The sequence below is a fragment of the Spea bombifrons genome, chromosome 7 (assembly GCF_027358695.1).
Source record: "Spea bombifrons isolate aSpeBom1 chromosome 7, aSpeBom1.2.pri, whole genome shotgun sequence".
Classification (NCBI taxonomy): Eukaryota; Metazoa; Chordata; class Amphibia; order Anura; family Pelobatidae; genus Spea; species Spea bombifrons.
This window is the reverse complement of record NC_071093.1, coordinates 20238853-20252645: the sequence shown is the minus strand read 5'-3', so window position 1 is coordinate 20252645 and position 13793 is coordinate 20238853. Positions and strand designations below refer to the sequence as shown.

At 44.7% G+C, this 13793-nt stretch overlaps 1 protein-coding gene across 1 annotated transcript in view; it reads right to left on the bottom strand.

Annotated features, from left to right (window-relative positions):
• Positions 1–13793, bottom strand: part of AOX1 (aldehyde oxidase 1) — a 190894-nt gene that overhangs the window by 166555 nt on the left and 10546 nt on the right. The window contains exon 3 of the mRNA XM_053471953.1: positions 13097–13193. Coding sequence (XP_053327928.1) covers positions 13097–13193 — 97 coding nt within the window. The remainder of the gene's footprint in view (positions 1–13096; positions 13194–13793) is intronic.

Here is a 13793-nt window from a genome sequence, read left to right as displayed (position 1 = left end):
GGCAGCATATCTCGTGGGGGGACAGTGGCAGCATATCTCGGGGGGGAGGACAGAGTGGCAGCATATCTTGGGGGGGAGGACAGAGTGGCAGCATATCTCGGGGGGGGTGGCAGCATATCTCGGGGGGCAGAGTGGCAGCATGTCTATTAAAAAAACGTTTTCTTTAAAAAAGCACCAAACTTTTAGGGTGCGGCCTATATATGGGGGCGGCCTATATCCGAGCCAATACGGTAAATAAATAAACATGCCTCTATCTCTTAATTTAGTGTTCTTTCTTTTTTGGCAGAGGAGTTGGGCTTATAGTAGAGAGGTACCTGTAACACTTCCTGCAATGTATCAGGGTTTTCACAGCATGCCAGCAAGCTGAGCTCACAACTGCATGCTGACTAAGAGTTAATGGTTACAATATTGGCTGGACGCCTACATTATGGACCTGACCCCCACCTTAGGAAAGCGATCTGATGTTTTATTTTTTAAAACACAGACTGATTTCTCTTCTCCTCCAGACTGGGCCTTAAAAGTAAATGCAAAGCATCTTTAACGGTCTTGAGCATACTTTAAACTCCTTTGTGACTGGATTGTTTTCAAATTTTGTACACTTTGTGGCAATGGCTGTTTTAACGTCTTTGCGGTGCTGCGGTTTAGCTGTAATTTTCTTCTTTTTCATTTCCTGTACCCACACGAATTATATATTGGGGGCAGGGTTTCAGGACAAGAGGGGCTTTTTTCACAGTTTTTTCTGACTTTTATTTATTTTTTAAATCCTTTACTCTACAAAAACGAATAAAAAAATGCTAAATAGATTCTAAACGACTAAATAGATTCTAATATTTGCCCAAATACCCAATGTTTTTTATTTTTTTCAAGTTATAGGGTAATAACTGCAAGTAGCGTTTTGCTATTTCAAAATAGCAACTTCACAATTAGCAATAGTGTCTTTGTGACAGTGATATCTGTCATGAATCCCTGAATCACCCTTTCATTTACATATTTTTCAAAGGTAGTAAACCCAGGGTATATGCAACTTGGTTTGCAGGGGGTAAACATGTTTTGGTCATTTTATTCACACAAAGTGCAATCCAGGTAAAAATTTCCTGAGAATTTAAAGGGTTACACCTCCTGAGTACAGTGATACGACTCATGCATAGGTTTATCAGGTTGTTTTGGGTCTAAAAGGCCACATTTTGGAGGTGTGGATTTTTTTGACACATGACTCTGCTCCATTCCTGCTTCTCCTGCACTCCCCCACCCACTTACCTGAACTGCATATTTCCTGTGCACTCCCGCAGGGCTGCCTTCGCGTTACTCGCACACAGCGTCTCTTGTCACGCGAGTATCTGCGATTGCGTGAATGAATGAGTATCTGTGAATGATTAGTATCCGTGAATGAGGGAATGAATGTTTGTGAATGACTTCCGCCGGAGCTTCTATGATGGGGGCACAGTGGCATATCAGGATGCACAGTGGCATATAGGGGTATAAGGCATCTCTGGGAGATATAGGGCATATCTGGGGGTAATAAGGCATATCAGGGGGCACAGTGGCATATCTGGGATTATAAGGCAAATCTGGGGCGTATAAGCAGTGGTGGGATTCAGCCGGTTCGCACCAGTTCACGCAAACCGTTTCTTAATAATATTAATTTTCTTAAAGTGGTTGTGCAGCCTATAATTGGGTTTAGGAATCATATCCCCCGCGGCGCTGCAGGGGACTTGGGTCCTCCTTTCCGGCAGCAGCGGACGTCTGTGCGATACAGACAACCCCGCTGCTGCCGGCGGCTCCACCTACCCTCCTCACTGAACGGGGCTCTCACCGCCCACGAAGGGCCAGCTGACTCAATTCTATTTCGGATCAACGGGGACAGCTTCTTAAAATGCCACCCCTGTCGATTCGAAATAGAAGTAAGCCAGCTGGCGCCACTCAATAACTTTCGTGGGCGGCACCAGCGCTGTTCAATGTCCTTTGTGGGCGGTGCCAGCCCCATTCAGTGAGGAGGGTGGGTGGAGCTGCCGGCAGCAGCAGCGGATGTTTGACAGCGGGAATCCAACAGAGTGCACATCGGGGTCTTCAGTCAGGTAAGTTGAAGTAACTGGGGGCATGCTTGGCAGTGGGAGGCTGGGACAAAGATGCCTATGGGAGACTGGGGGCAAAGGTAAACTCTATCCCCAATTTCCTATAGGCATCTTTGTTACTAAATAGCTTCCAATAGTCCCATGTTTAGTGATAAAGATGCCTATGGGAAACTGGGGGCAAAGGCAAATTCTGTCCCCAGTAGTAGTGGATGACATTTTAATCTACTCCCCTTCAGTTCACAGATAACATGTATCTAGGGTGCTTATGAGACTGAGAGTGAATAGGTTATATGCTAAACCCAAGAAATGCATTTTTGAAATCCAATCTGTTGAGTTTTTAGGTTTTATTCTGTCCCCTACCAAGGTTGAAATGGACCCTAAGAAGATCACAACCCTCCTGCAATGGCTACCTCCTACAGAGAGGAAGGGTGTCCAAATGTTTGTGGGCTTTGCCTATTTCTATTGGAAAGGAGAGGTTCACATCAGCACCTATTTTGGTTCTTCCGGTACCCCAAAGAATATACATTCTCGAGGTGGATGACTCTGCTTCTGCAGTTGGTGCTGTCTTATCCCAAAGGGGTGATTCTGACAATTAACTCCAGTTGCTTTCTTCTCCTGTATGCTCTACCCTATAGAAAGGAACTACGGCGTGGGTGAAAAAGAAATGTTGGCCATGAAAATGGCACTAGAAGAGTGGCGTCACTTATTGGAGGGTACTCTTCACCCCATCACAGTCTACACAGACCACAAAAATATAGAGTATTTTCGTTCTGCCAAATGTCTACAACCCAGACTTGCTAGATGGTCTTTGTTTTTCCTCACGCTTCCGATTACACATAACTTACACACCAGGATCTCATAATATCAAGGCCGACTCGCTCTCACGTATGTTTGAATCACCAACACTGTATCCTCACGAAGAAGACACTGTATTGAAGCCAGGGCATTTTTTGACTGTCAGACAATCCTTATGGAATGCCTTCTGCTTTAATTCCTCCAATGTGACCCCTTCTAATATTACAAACATGCAACTGAGAGATGGGTTATATGATCATAATGACATGATCTATGTTCCTCCTGAAGTATGTCTGAAGGTGTTGCAGCATTGTCATGACTTTCCTGCAGAAATCATGGGGGCATCCCCCAAACCAGTGATCTGATATGAAGAACATTCTGGTGGCCAAAACTTAAAGAAGATGTCCAAAAGTTTGTACGATGAAACAGCTGACTTCTTTTAGATGGATTGCCTGAGAATATAGTGTCTGATAGAGGGACTCTTTTTACATGAAGGTTCTGGAAAGCCTTTTGCTATGGATTACACATCCAATGTTCTTTATCCACTGCCTTTCATCCTCAGAGCAATGGACAAACGGAACGTGCAAACCAGACATTGGAGCAGTATGTCTGTTGTTTCACCTCTCATCTGCAAAATGACCGGTTCCATCTTCTACCAGTGGCAGAATTCGCCTACAACAATCATACCCATTCTTCAACAAGAATGTCCCCGTTTTTCTCCAACTATGGCTTTCACCCCTCTATGCTTCCTGGTTCTCCCATCCCCAGTTCAGCACCCTTTGTTACTGAACATATCACAAAGATGACTGATGTCTATAAAACATTGCATACTGATCTTACTAAGGCTCAGTAACAATACAAACAGCATTAAACAACTTAGTGACAAAGTATGCCTGTCGACTAGTCATCTCAAACTGAGTTGCCCAACTAAATTTTTTTTAGTTAGGTCCCAAATTTGTTGGTCCATACATGATCCTTCTATGAGGATACACCCCGTTTTCCATGTGTCTCTCCTGAAACCTTGGAATGATAATCCTTTCCCTGGTAGGCAACCCGATTCTCCTGCTCCTGTTGTCATTGACAACTCTGATGAGATACGAGGTGGAACAAATACTTGATTCCAGAAGATATCGAAGTCGTCTTCAATACTCATACAATGGAAAGGTTACAAGGTTAATGAGAATTCTTGCGAAGATGCTAGAGAGTTACATGCTGATGAGTTGGTTCAAGACTATAACTCACTTCATCCTCTTTAGCCTGGTCCCTTGAAAGTCCAGAGCCCTCTTCTTAGGGGGGGACCTGTCACGGTTCACACAGAAACCTGACCCCGGAGTACCGGCGACTCTTTGCAGTAGTATATCTACAATTACTTCTGTTGCTGATTTTGCCTGTTTGACTACTCTCCTTTTTCAATTCTCTGTTTATTGATACAACAGTCACATAGTATACATGAGCAAGAATACACAGAATGTACATTAAAATATAATCAGACAGATACAATGTAATGGTACAGGCATCCTTCGGTATGAGGATAAATACGGATGTTAACAGATTGCATAAACCAATAGTCGTATCGCCTCGAAAATCGACAGACATCGAGTGGATCATGAATCGTGACACGGAGAGTATCAAGTAAATATGCATAAAAAACAATAACATAAACATTGTACTGGAAAAAAAGAAAAGAAAAATAAAGTTTTATGAGAAAATACCATGCCATCTATTATGCGACTTAGAGATGCGTGTGTATGAAATATGAGATTGTATATGACAAGACCAGGGGATGAACCCATAGCACAGTGGTGTGAGTGAGATATGCTTCAGTTAAGGCGCGGTTGAATCATCGGGGGTACCAAAGATAAGACGAAAGTCTGGAGTGCCACCAGAACCATTGGAGATCATGTTGATGGCTTTTACCCCTGGCGGACCAAGTCAGTTCCTCCATTTGGGCAATAAACATCATTTTCTGAAGACAGGCCTGTAAAAGCGGAGGGTTGGGAGACTTCCAAAATCGTGGAACAACCGATTTTGCGGCATTAATTAGGTAAATCGTCAAGGAACGTTTGTAAGCAGCATGCGGGAGGGGGTTTAGGTTTAGGAGCATGGTTGCGGCGGTGAACTGTATATCAGGGGCGCAGACTATTTGTATAACCTTCCAGACAGTCCCCCAGAAGTCTTGGATCGTAGGGCATGACCACCAGACATGATAGAGTGTACCCTCATTAGCCCCGCACTGCCAGTAAGTGTCCGGGATGGAAGGCACGAATCTATGTAGGTCCGTGGGTATTCCTGTAGCTTTCTTGAGAGAGACCCTTTAGTATAGCCAGAAGTGCCTTGTCCCAGTCCTGCGGAGAGGGGGACACGACGAGATCCCTCTCCCACAGGCTGAGGAAAAAGGGCTTGGTAGTGGAGACGGAGTCCAGTAGCAGGGTATATAAAGCTGAAAGCAAATGTGGGGGTTCAGCAGGTAAGACGCATAAAGACTCAAAGCCGGTGAGAGGCCTGGTTAAAAGGGGTTACTGAGGGAGGAGACAAAGTGTTTCAGTTGATGCAGAAAAAAACGGTGGGCGTGAGTGACAATAGGAGTGGAGAATACCACTTCCACGGAGACATTAAGAGTCCCGGAGAATATATGAAAATATCGCAGGGGGATCCGCGAGAGGGAGCTAAGGGGCAATGAGGGGTGCGGCAACCAACCCGGAGCGAACTTCGGATTAAGGATGAGGGGGAACAGAGGGCTAGGAGCGGAGGACAAGACTCCCCCCCTTCATGATATGCCTGCACACTCTGAAGTTGGAAGCACTGTGGTAAGTCCACCCAGGCGTAACGGTGACCTCGAGCCAGTGGTCCACGGGAATATCTTAAGGGGCCCGGTCAGAAGCGTTTCCTCTATTGCCAGCCACTGTTTGTACATTCTGGACATTAATCTTGTAGTTAGAGAGGCGCCCAAATAAGGTAAGTTCAGCAAGCAGATGGTTCAGGGATACTAGAGGCTTAGTGACAAAGCATAGCATATCATCTGCTTAAAGGGCCACTTTGAGGTGGGTAGTAGCAACAGAGATCCCGGTCACTAGGGAGCTGGCTCGAAGCGCGGCTGCCAGTGGCTCTAAATCCAGAATGAACAGAAGCGGAGAGAGAGGGCAGCCCTGTCTAGCCCTGTTTGGCAGGGTTGACCGGCCCCGACAGAAGTCCGTTAACTTTAACATGGGCTTTCGGTTCATGGTACATGACCTTGATCCAAGTCAGAAATTGATGACCAAGACCTAATCGCTTCAACCCTGTCAAACGCCTTCTCTGCATCCAAAGAAACCAGTGCGATCGGGAGGGAGGAGCGATTAGCGAAATCCAAAAGGTCGAGGACCCTAATAGTATTGTCCCTAGCCTCTCTGCCCGGGACAAAGCCTATTTGGTCAGCATGGATAAGGCGGGGTATCAAAGGCTTCAATCTGTTTGCTAAAATTGTTGCTAATAATTTCACATCCGAATTGAGGAGATAGGGCGATTGCTTCCGCAAGATTCTGGGTCTTTCCCAGGTTTCAGGAGAAGTTTCACAGAGATGTGGGCTGTATTAGTCTGGGGGGGTGAAACGAGCGCCAGAAGTTAATGCGTTAAATACCTTGACAAGTTGTGGGCCTATTAAGGGGAGAAATTTTTTATAGTATGCAATCGTGAGACCATCTGGGCCTGGGCTTTTGCCTTGTTCGGTCGTTTTAACCGCTTCTACAATCTCTTCCAAGAGGATAGAGGAGTTTAATGATTCAATTTCCAGAGCTGTCAGAGTGTTTGGGAAGAATTTGTCAAGGTAAGCATCTAGCGTTTGGGCGTAGGCAGGGCATGTGTTCCGGACAGAGGGCAGGGCATATAGTTTTTGGTAAAAAGCACGGAAGCACTCCGCAATCTGCGGGATGGCGCATATGGGTTTGCCCTTGTCATTAACAATCCTGGGGATAAAGTTAATTGCCTTCTGGGAGCGCAGAGCGCTTATCCCCAAATTCAAAGAATTGGTTCTTGGTAAGGAGGAAATGGCGTTTGAGTCGTTTATTCGTCATTGTCGCTAAAGAGGTCCGAAGAACCTCCAGTTGGGTCAGAATCGCTGGGTCTCTGGTAAGTTTATGGGAGGGCCGCAATCTTGTCAATTAGGTCAAGTGACTCGGCAAGTGCCAGTTTTTTAAGAAGAGAGCCAATTTGGATAAACTTCCCCCTAACCAATGCCTTATGGGCCTCCCACACAGTAGGAACTGGGACATCAGGGGTACAATTTTCTTGGAAGTAGTTTTTGAGAAGTTCAGCAATTTTGGAGGTAAAAGCTGGCTTAGACAAGATGTTTTCATTAATGCGCCAGATCCAGGGTCTAACTGGGAAGGAGGACAGCTTTAATGACATATAGACTGGGGAATGATCGCTGAATGTGGTAGGGCCAATCGAGGAGGAGAGGAGCGTAGGAATGTGAGGGTGCGAAATAAAAAATGAATCAATACGTGTGTAGCTATTATGTAAAGGCGAATGATAGGTGTAATCCTTGTCGCGAGCATTTAATGTCCTCCATACATCAATAAGTTGTGTTAAGTGTAAGAGACGTTTGACACGGTTTATTTTAGTGTACACGATGTGTGACCTACCGGTAGAGCTATCTAGATGTGGGTTCAAAATCATATTCAAGTCACCCCCCAGAATTGTGAGCCCTTCCTGAAATTACATAAGCTTTTTAATCACGGACGACAAAAAGTGGGGTTGTTGGCGGTTTGGGGCATACACATTTGCTAGAGTAATTTTACGCGTCCCTAAAAACCCTTTTATAAAAATGCAACGTCCGTCCAGGTCCCTCCAACTGTCTGTCAAACGGAAAGGTAAGTGTTTATGTAAAAGGATTGCCACACCCTTTGATTTGGAGTGTGGGTTACTGGACATAAATATAGATGTGTAACTCATGGTTCGTCAGTTTGGGTTCTTTGGAGTTACGAAAGTGCGTCTCCTGTAGGAAGGAAGGTGAAGGTCCAGTAAAAGTCTGGACCGCTTTCCTGGCACATTCAATCCCCTGGTGTTCAGGGAAACGAATTTAATGGGTTCAAGTATCATAAGTTAAGTTGGTAGAGCTATGTGTATGAAAGCATGGCATGGCAGATACAGGTATACATTTCCCAGGCAGGCATAAGAGGACAAAAACATAACAAAATACAGGAAAAAAAAGAGTAGAGCTAAAGTAAACTCTCAAAAAACTATATAGAGAGAGATGCCATAGAATCAACCAGAGAGCATGTTGTCCAGAGGACTGGACAGAAACCAAAGCACAGAGGCCCATAGGGCTCCACATGGGGGGAGAAATTGCTTGAAAAACCTTGAGATAGAAATGGGAAATCGTACATGTATATGTAGGTGATGGTGTGGTAGGAATGTTCTAGACAACAGAACATAGTGTGCAAGGAGGAATTTCCATGAGGAGACAAGCTTATGAGACAGTGTTAGTGTAATGTGGGTGCGTGTGACATGAAGCTGCAAATAGGGCAGACCAGTGGCAGAAACGGAGCAGATAAACATAAGGAAAAAGAAGCCCCCAGGGGGAACAGAATGGTAATGATAATCACTAAGGTAGAGTGGACCGTAGCATTAGGTATGTGTGTTCGGAGACCAGAGGGCACAGAGCAAAAGTGTAAGTATATGTATAAAAAAACCAGTAAAACTTCAAAAAGAACAGAAGAAAGGCACATATTAGGCATAACTCATGTAAGTCCCGGCATCCGAAGGCCATACATGGTTAATATGGAGTGGCCAAAAGTCCCTTCGGTGGAAGGCGTGTGGTACGCTCAGGGAAAAGGGAGCCAGCATCTAAACCGGAGCGTAACTGCTGATGTTGAGTACTGGAGAACGAGTGGTGTCCCCAGGCCGGTAAGTATCATGGACAGATTGTTTCCATGGGGCGCTGCATGGGATCTTCAGCAGCAGTCGTCACCAAGGACTGAAGAAGAGGAATCACAGGGTCCCTGGGGGGGTCGGAAGCCAGTGCGCCAATCTGCAATCCATCATTGGTAAAAGAACCGCTTAGCTAGTGTGGTACAGGGTTACCCCGAGTCCTCACGCTGTGAAGGGATCTTCGTTGAGCGTTTGGAGCGGAGCTTGCGTTGAGGCAGCTGGGTCCAAAATCCAGGAGAATCGGTCAATCTCGTCGTGGGGAGTGGAGAATTCATCCATCCCGGTATGGAAACCGGAGGGAGATCTAACGCCGCCAAGAATCCCTGGAGGTCAGCCGGTTGTTGCAGAATATGAGTCTGATTACCGGTCCAGGCAATTAAAGAGAACAGGAACCCCCATTGATAAGGGATCCCTGCTTCACGGAGAGAGCTGTAGTGAGGGGACGTAGCAGTCTCCTAGTTTGCAGGGTGATCGTTGAGAGGTCTTGGAAGATACTGATTTTATCACCTTGGAAAGTAACGTCCCATTTAGCACGGCACTGGCGCATGATTTGATCTTTTACCCGGTACTCGTGCAGGCAACATATAACATCTCGCGGTGGCATGTCTTCTGGGCCTCTCGGGCTTAGCTCCCTGTGGGCTCTATTAAAGACAATGGGAGTATCCTGGGGCACATCGAGGACACTGTTGAATAAGGCCTGAAGGGTGGAGGGTAGATCCGCGGCAAGGATGGTTTTGGGTAGGCCTCTCACCCTAGATCCTCCACTTGTCGCACTAGGTGAGAAATCATACCTTGTTGTGTGGAATAGTGGTCAGCAAGGCCATCAACTGTAGTAGAAATCTTAGTGTGATCATCCTCCAGAGAGGCCATGCGGTCACCGAGATGCGAGATATTGTGCTTGATTTCTTTCAGATCTTCCCGCAGGCCCGACAAGGCTGAGTGGATAAGCCCGGCCATTTCCTTCTTAGTGGGTAAGTCTTTGATTGCATCTTGCCATGCCTTGTCATGTTGTGGTAGTGCAGGAGCCAGGGAGCCCGCTAGAGAAGGTGAATCTAAGCGGGTGCTGCGTGGACTTGGTGGTGGCGATGCCATATTAGCACGCGGTGCCTCTGGTTCTTGATCCGTGAAATTGTGGAAATAAGTCCTCACCGAGGCCAGAGGAGGTTTCTCACGATGCCCGGTGGGTTTAGGTGTCGAAGACGATTTGTGTGTCTTGCCCATGATTAGTTGTAGGCACCCAAAATTCAGGTAAAGTCAGGAAATTCCTCGGAGCTGTGAGATTAGGTGACCATGTTCTGCAAGCACCAGCCACGCCCCCCCCATTTGACTACTACTCTCCTGACCCGGCTTGCCTGACCATTCTATTGAATTTTTGGTTACCTGACTTTGACCATCATTAGAATTTCTGCATACTGGGTTCCTTATCTGATTCATTCCTAACAGCTGAATACCGGATCCTGGTGCAAATACTGGCCATGGAGCTCTCTGTCCTGTTAGTCCTAACCCGATGGAGAGTAAAACCACACATAAACCCCCTAAACGCAGGTGCCCCAAATCTGCATCTGAGCTCCATAGTCTTTAGAGTCTGTTATTTGGGGAGACGTGACACTCTGTACCAGGGGGAAGAACCCCTTCCAAGGCCAGGGCCGATAGTTTGTAGGAAGGAGGCTGGCCCCCAGGCCCCTTTCAGGAGCGCAAGGCACAGAGCCTTCCTTGACAAGTGGTATTATTGTTCTCAGGAGTATGTGTTTTTTTCACACATATTGCAATTCAGCTATGAATTTACAGCCCCAAGAATAATCCACAGTAAAACAACACCCCAATAGGTGTTCAGCAACATCTCCTGAGTACAGTGATACCACCATGCATAGGCTTGTTTAGTGGCTAAAAGGTCACATTTGGGAGGTGCACTTTTTTGCATTTTGACATCTGGTTCGTGCATATACCCTATTTGGGACATCTTTGAAACTAGCCAATTCAATTTACCCCTTCAAACCATATATTTTTGAAAACTAGACACCCCAGGGGAATTTACATGCAGGTATGTTAACTCTTTCCATACAATGATATTTGGGAAGATACAGTGCTATTTTAGGACTTGCTCATAAAAACATTTTTTTGTTTTATTTTATTTTTTAATTTTTTGGACATATTTTCAATTTTTTGAATTTAATTTTTTTGTTTACTGATTACATAGTGATTAGTGAGCTGGGCTTCGTGAAACTGCATGGTTGGCTGCAGTCTAGATTGACCCTCTGGGAACTCTTATTTTGAATGGGCACAACCATCTTGTTAGAGGCAGCATACCTCTTATAGGTGCCATTTCAGCAACACCAGCTGAGCGAAGAAAGCAATTGTTGATTGCATTCTAGGCTTGTTTACCCCATGATGTCAATTGTTGTCAAGGGGTTAAATACCTGTTTTTACCATTCAGGGCCTTTGCACTGTTTTTAGTTGCAGCTTTCAATTGTAACAATGTCAATGGCCCTGACCTGTACTGTATCATGTGGCTCTGTGGGCTGTCCAGCCTCAGCGCACAGCTCTCTTTTCGTGGGCTATCTGGGCTAGTTGTAGCCCAGTCAAGAGGAATCCATTCCTGACTGCTTGGTTCTGTCTGTGCCTGCTTATTAGTCATGGCTCCTCCCATGAGTTATTTGCGCAGATTGTGACAAACAAAGCTTAAATAGGTATCTCAAAATAAATATTTATTAGTACACTTGTGCATTTGGATTCGTACGAATTGCAAATATACAAAATTTTGGTAAATTTGGTGATACATACAAAGCCCCGACCTCACGAGAATCGGATAAAAACTAAACAGAAACCCCCAAATTTTTATTTACATTCATTCTCCCACATTATCATTCTTGTTCACTCTCTCTCATGATCTGTAAATGTTTCCCCACCTTCTCTGCCTACCACTTCCGCTTCCTAGAGTCCAGGCTGTGGAGCTATCCCCTGTCCTCTCTTAGTTTCCTTAATCCCAGCCTGCAGCATCCTGCATATTTCTCAGTAGAGCTATGTATCATGCCTTCTCCAGGGTGCCTGCCGGATATACCGTAGGAAGTTTTGTTTTGTACTGGACAATAACCGCTGCTATGTCAGGGCCCTAGTATGTGGCTGCACTACCCTAGGTGCTCAACACCCGGGAGAAGGCAGTTGCTACATACCAGTCCCTGTCCGACTCCGCTACTGCTCGTTAACTCCTGAATACCATCATTTGGTGCTCTGGGTCCTTGCGGTAAACCGTGTGGACCTCACCCCTGACAATAACAATATGGATACATACATTAGATTGAATAATAATCCTACAAAATAATTTAATAGTCTCCTTAAGCATTTTCTAGAGGCATTATAACAGAAAAAGAGACAGAATATACTGTTGTCCCTGTTTTCCACCAAGATCCATAAAAAACCTAGAAAACCTCCAGGCTGCCCAAATGTGGCAGGCATAGTCTCACTTTCAGAAAATTTAAAGCAATTTGTTGATTACCACTTACAACCAATTGTTCAATTGCTTAAAAGTTTTATACGGTATGGGTATCTCAGCATGTGTGCCTGGTATATTAGTGTGTGAACATGTGTCTTTGGTTGTGCTAGCATGTGTGGGCGTGTTAGTATATGTATCTGGGTATGTTCGTGTGTGTGGGTATGTTAGTGTGTGAATATGTGTCTTTGGGTATGTTAGTGTGTGGGTATGTTAGCATGGATGTCTGGGTATGCTAGCATGTGTATCTTTGGGTATGTTGACGTGTGTGTCTGGGTATGTTTGTGAAAGTGCGTGTGGGAGTATATTGATGTGTCTTTAGGTATGTTAGTGTGTATCTTGGTGTGTTGGTGTGTGGGGGTATTTTAGTGTATAAACATATGTTTTTGTCTGGGTATGTTAGTGTGTGCGAGGGGGCATACTAGTGTGTAAACAAGTGCCTTTGTGTATGATAGCGTGTGTGTCCGGGTAGGTCAGCAAGTTGGAATATCTGTGTATTTTGGGGTAAATAACATGTATGTTTGTGTGAGCATCTGAGTGTGTTAGAGTTGAGTGTCTAGTTCTGTAAGTGTGTGTGTTAGTGTGACCGGTCATCTCAAGGTCAGGGTCTGGATCTGTCCCTGGTATAAGAAGAAACAAAAGACAGAGATATGACAAGTGCTAAAGCGAGAGAGTATCTGAAAAGAACATATAGAGAAGCAGCTCACATTGATTAGCGGAGGGGTGGGCAGAGCAGCAATTATATATATATAGCCCTACATGGTCTCAATATCCATATCTAAAGAATTTAAATAGTGTTTCCCAGAATGCTTGATTAATGCTGTTAATAGGATACATTATCTTCTTAGTGATTGGATGGATGATTGACACCATTACAGTGCAGGCACCACAGCCTCCTCCTCCACAGCTATATTTGGTGCCAGTAAGATGTACTTTGAGAGGGGTTAAGGATATAAAACTGTAGCATAAAAACATTGAAATTGACTACACATAAGAAGCATTTGGCCTATCCAATCTTCCCATTTTTCTTAATGTAAAGGCTTAATGTAAATGTAATCACTCCTTGGTATCATATTAGATTCATTATAATTTCCTTTACTGTTTTAGCCTCTACTGGGAGGCTGTTTCAAATAAATCTAAGTTTTAGATTATGATCTCTTGATCTAACATTTATCCTCCTTTAAAGTCTCGACCTGTACGTTCCATCCCTTTGGTAGTTAATTATTTTTTATCACATCTTGTCTCCAATTTCTTAGTCTTCCCTGATCATTTTTATCCTGCAAACTATTTACCATTTTAGTATCTCTTCTCTGAACTCTCTCCAGATGCTCAGTCCTATTTTCATATCCCAAGTGCATTGTTTTACATTTACATCAACAGTAAAATGTATCTCTCACACACTCTTGGCCACTAGTCTTATTTAGAGACAGTGTGTTATTCTATGTTGTCGTATATTGTGTGTCCGTGTTTATAAAAGTGTGGGGAAATATGTGTGAGGATATGGTGTTAGTTTGCCCTTTTGTACTGTTTTG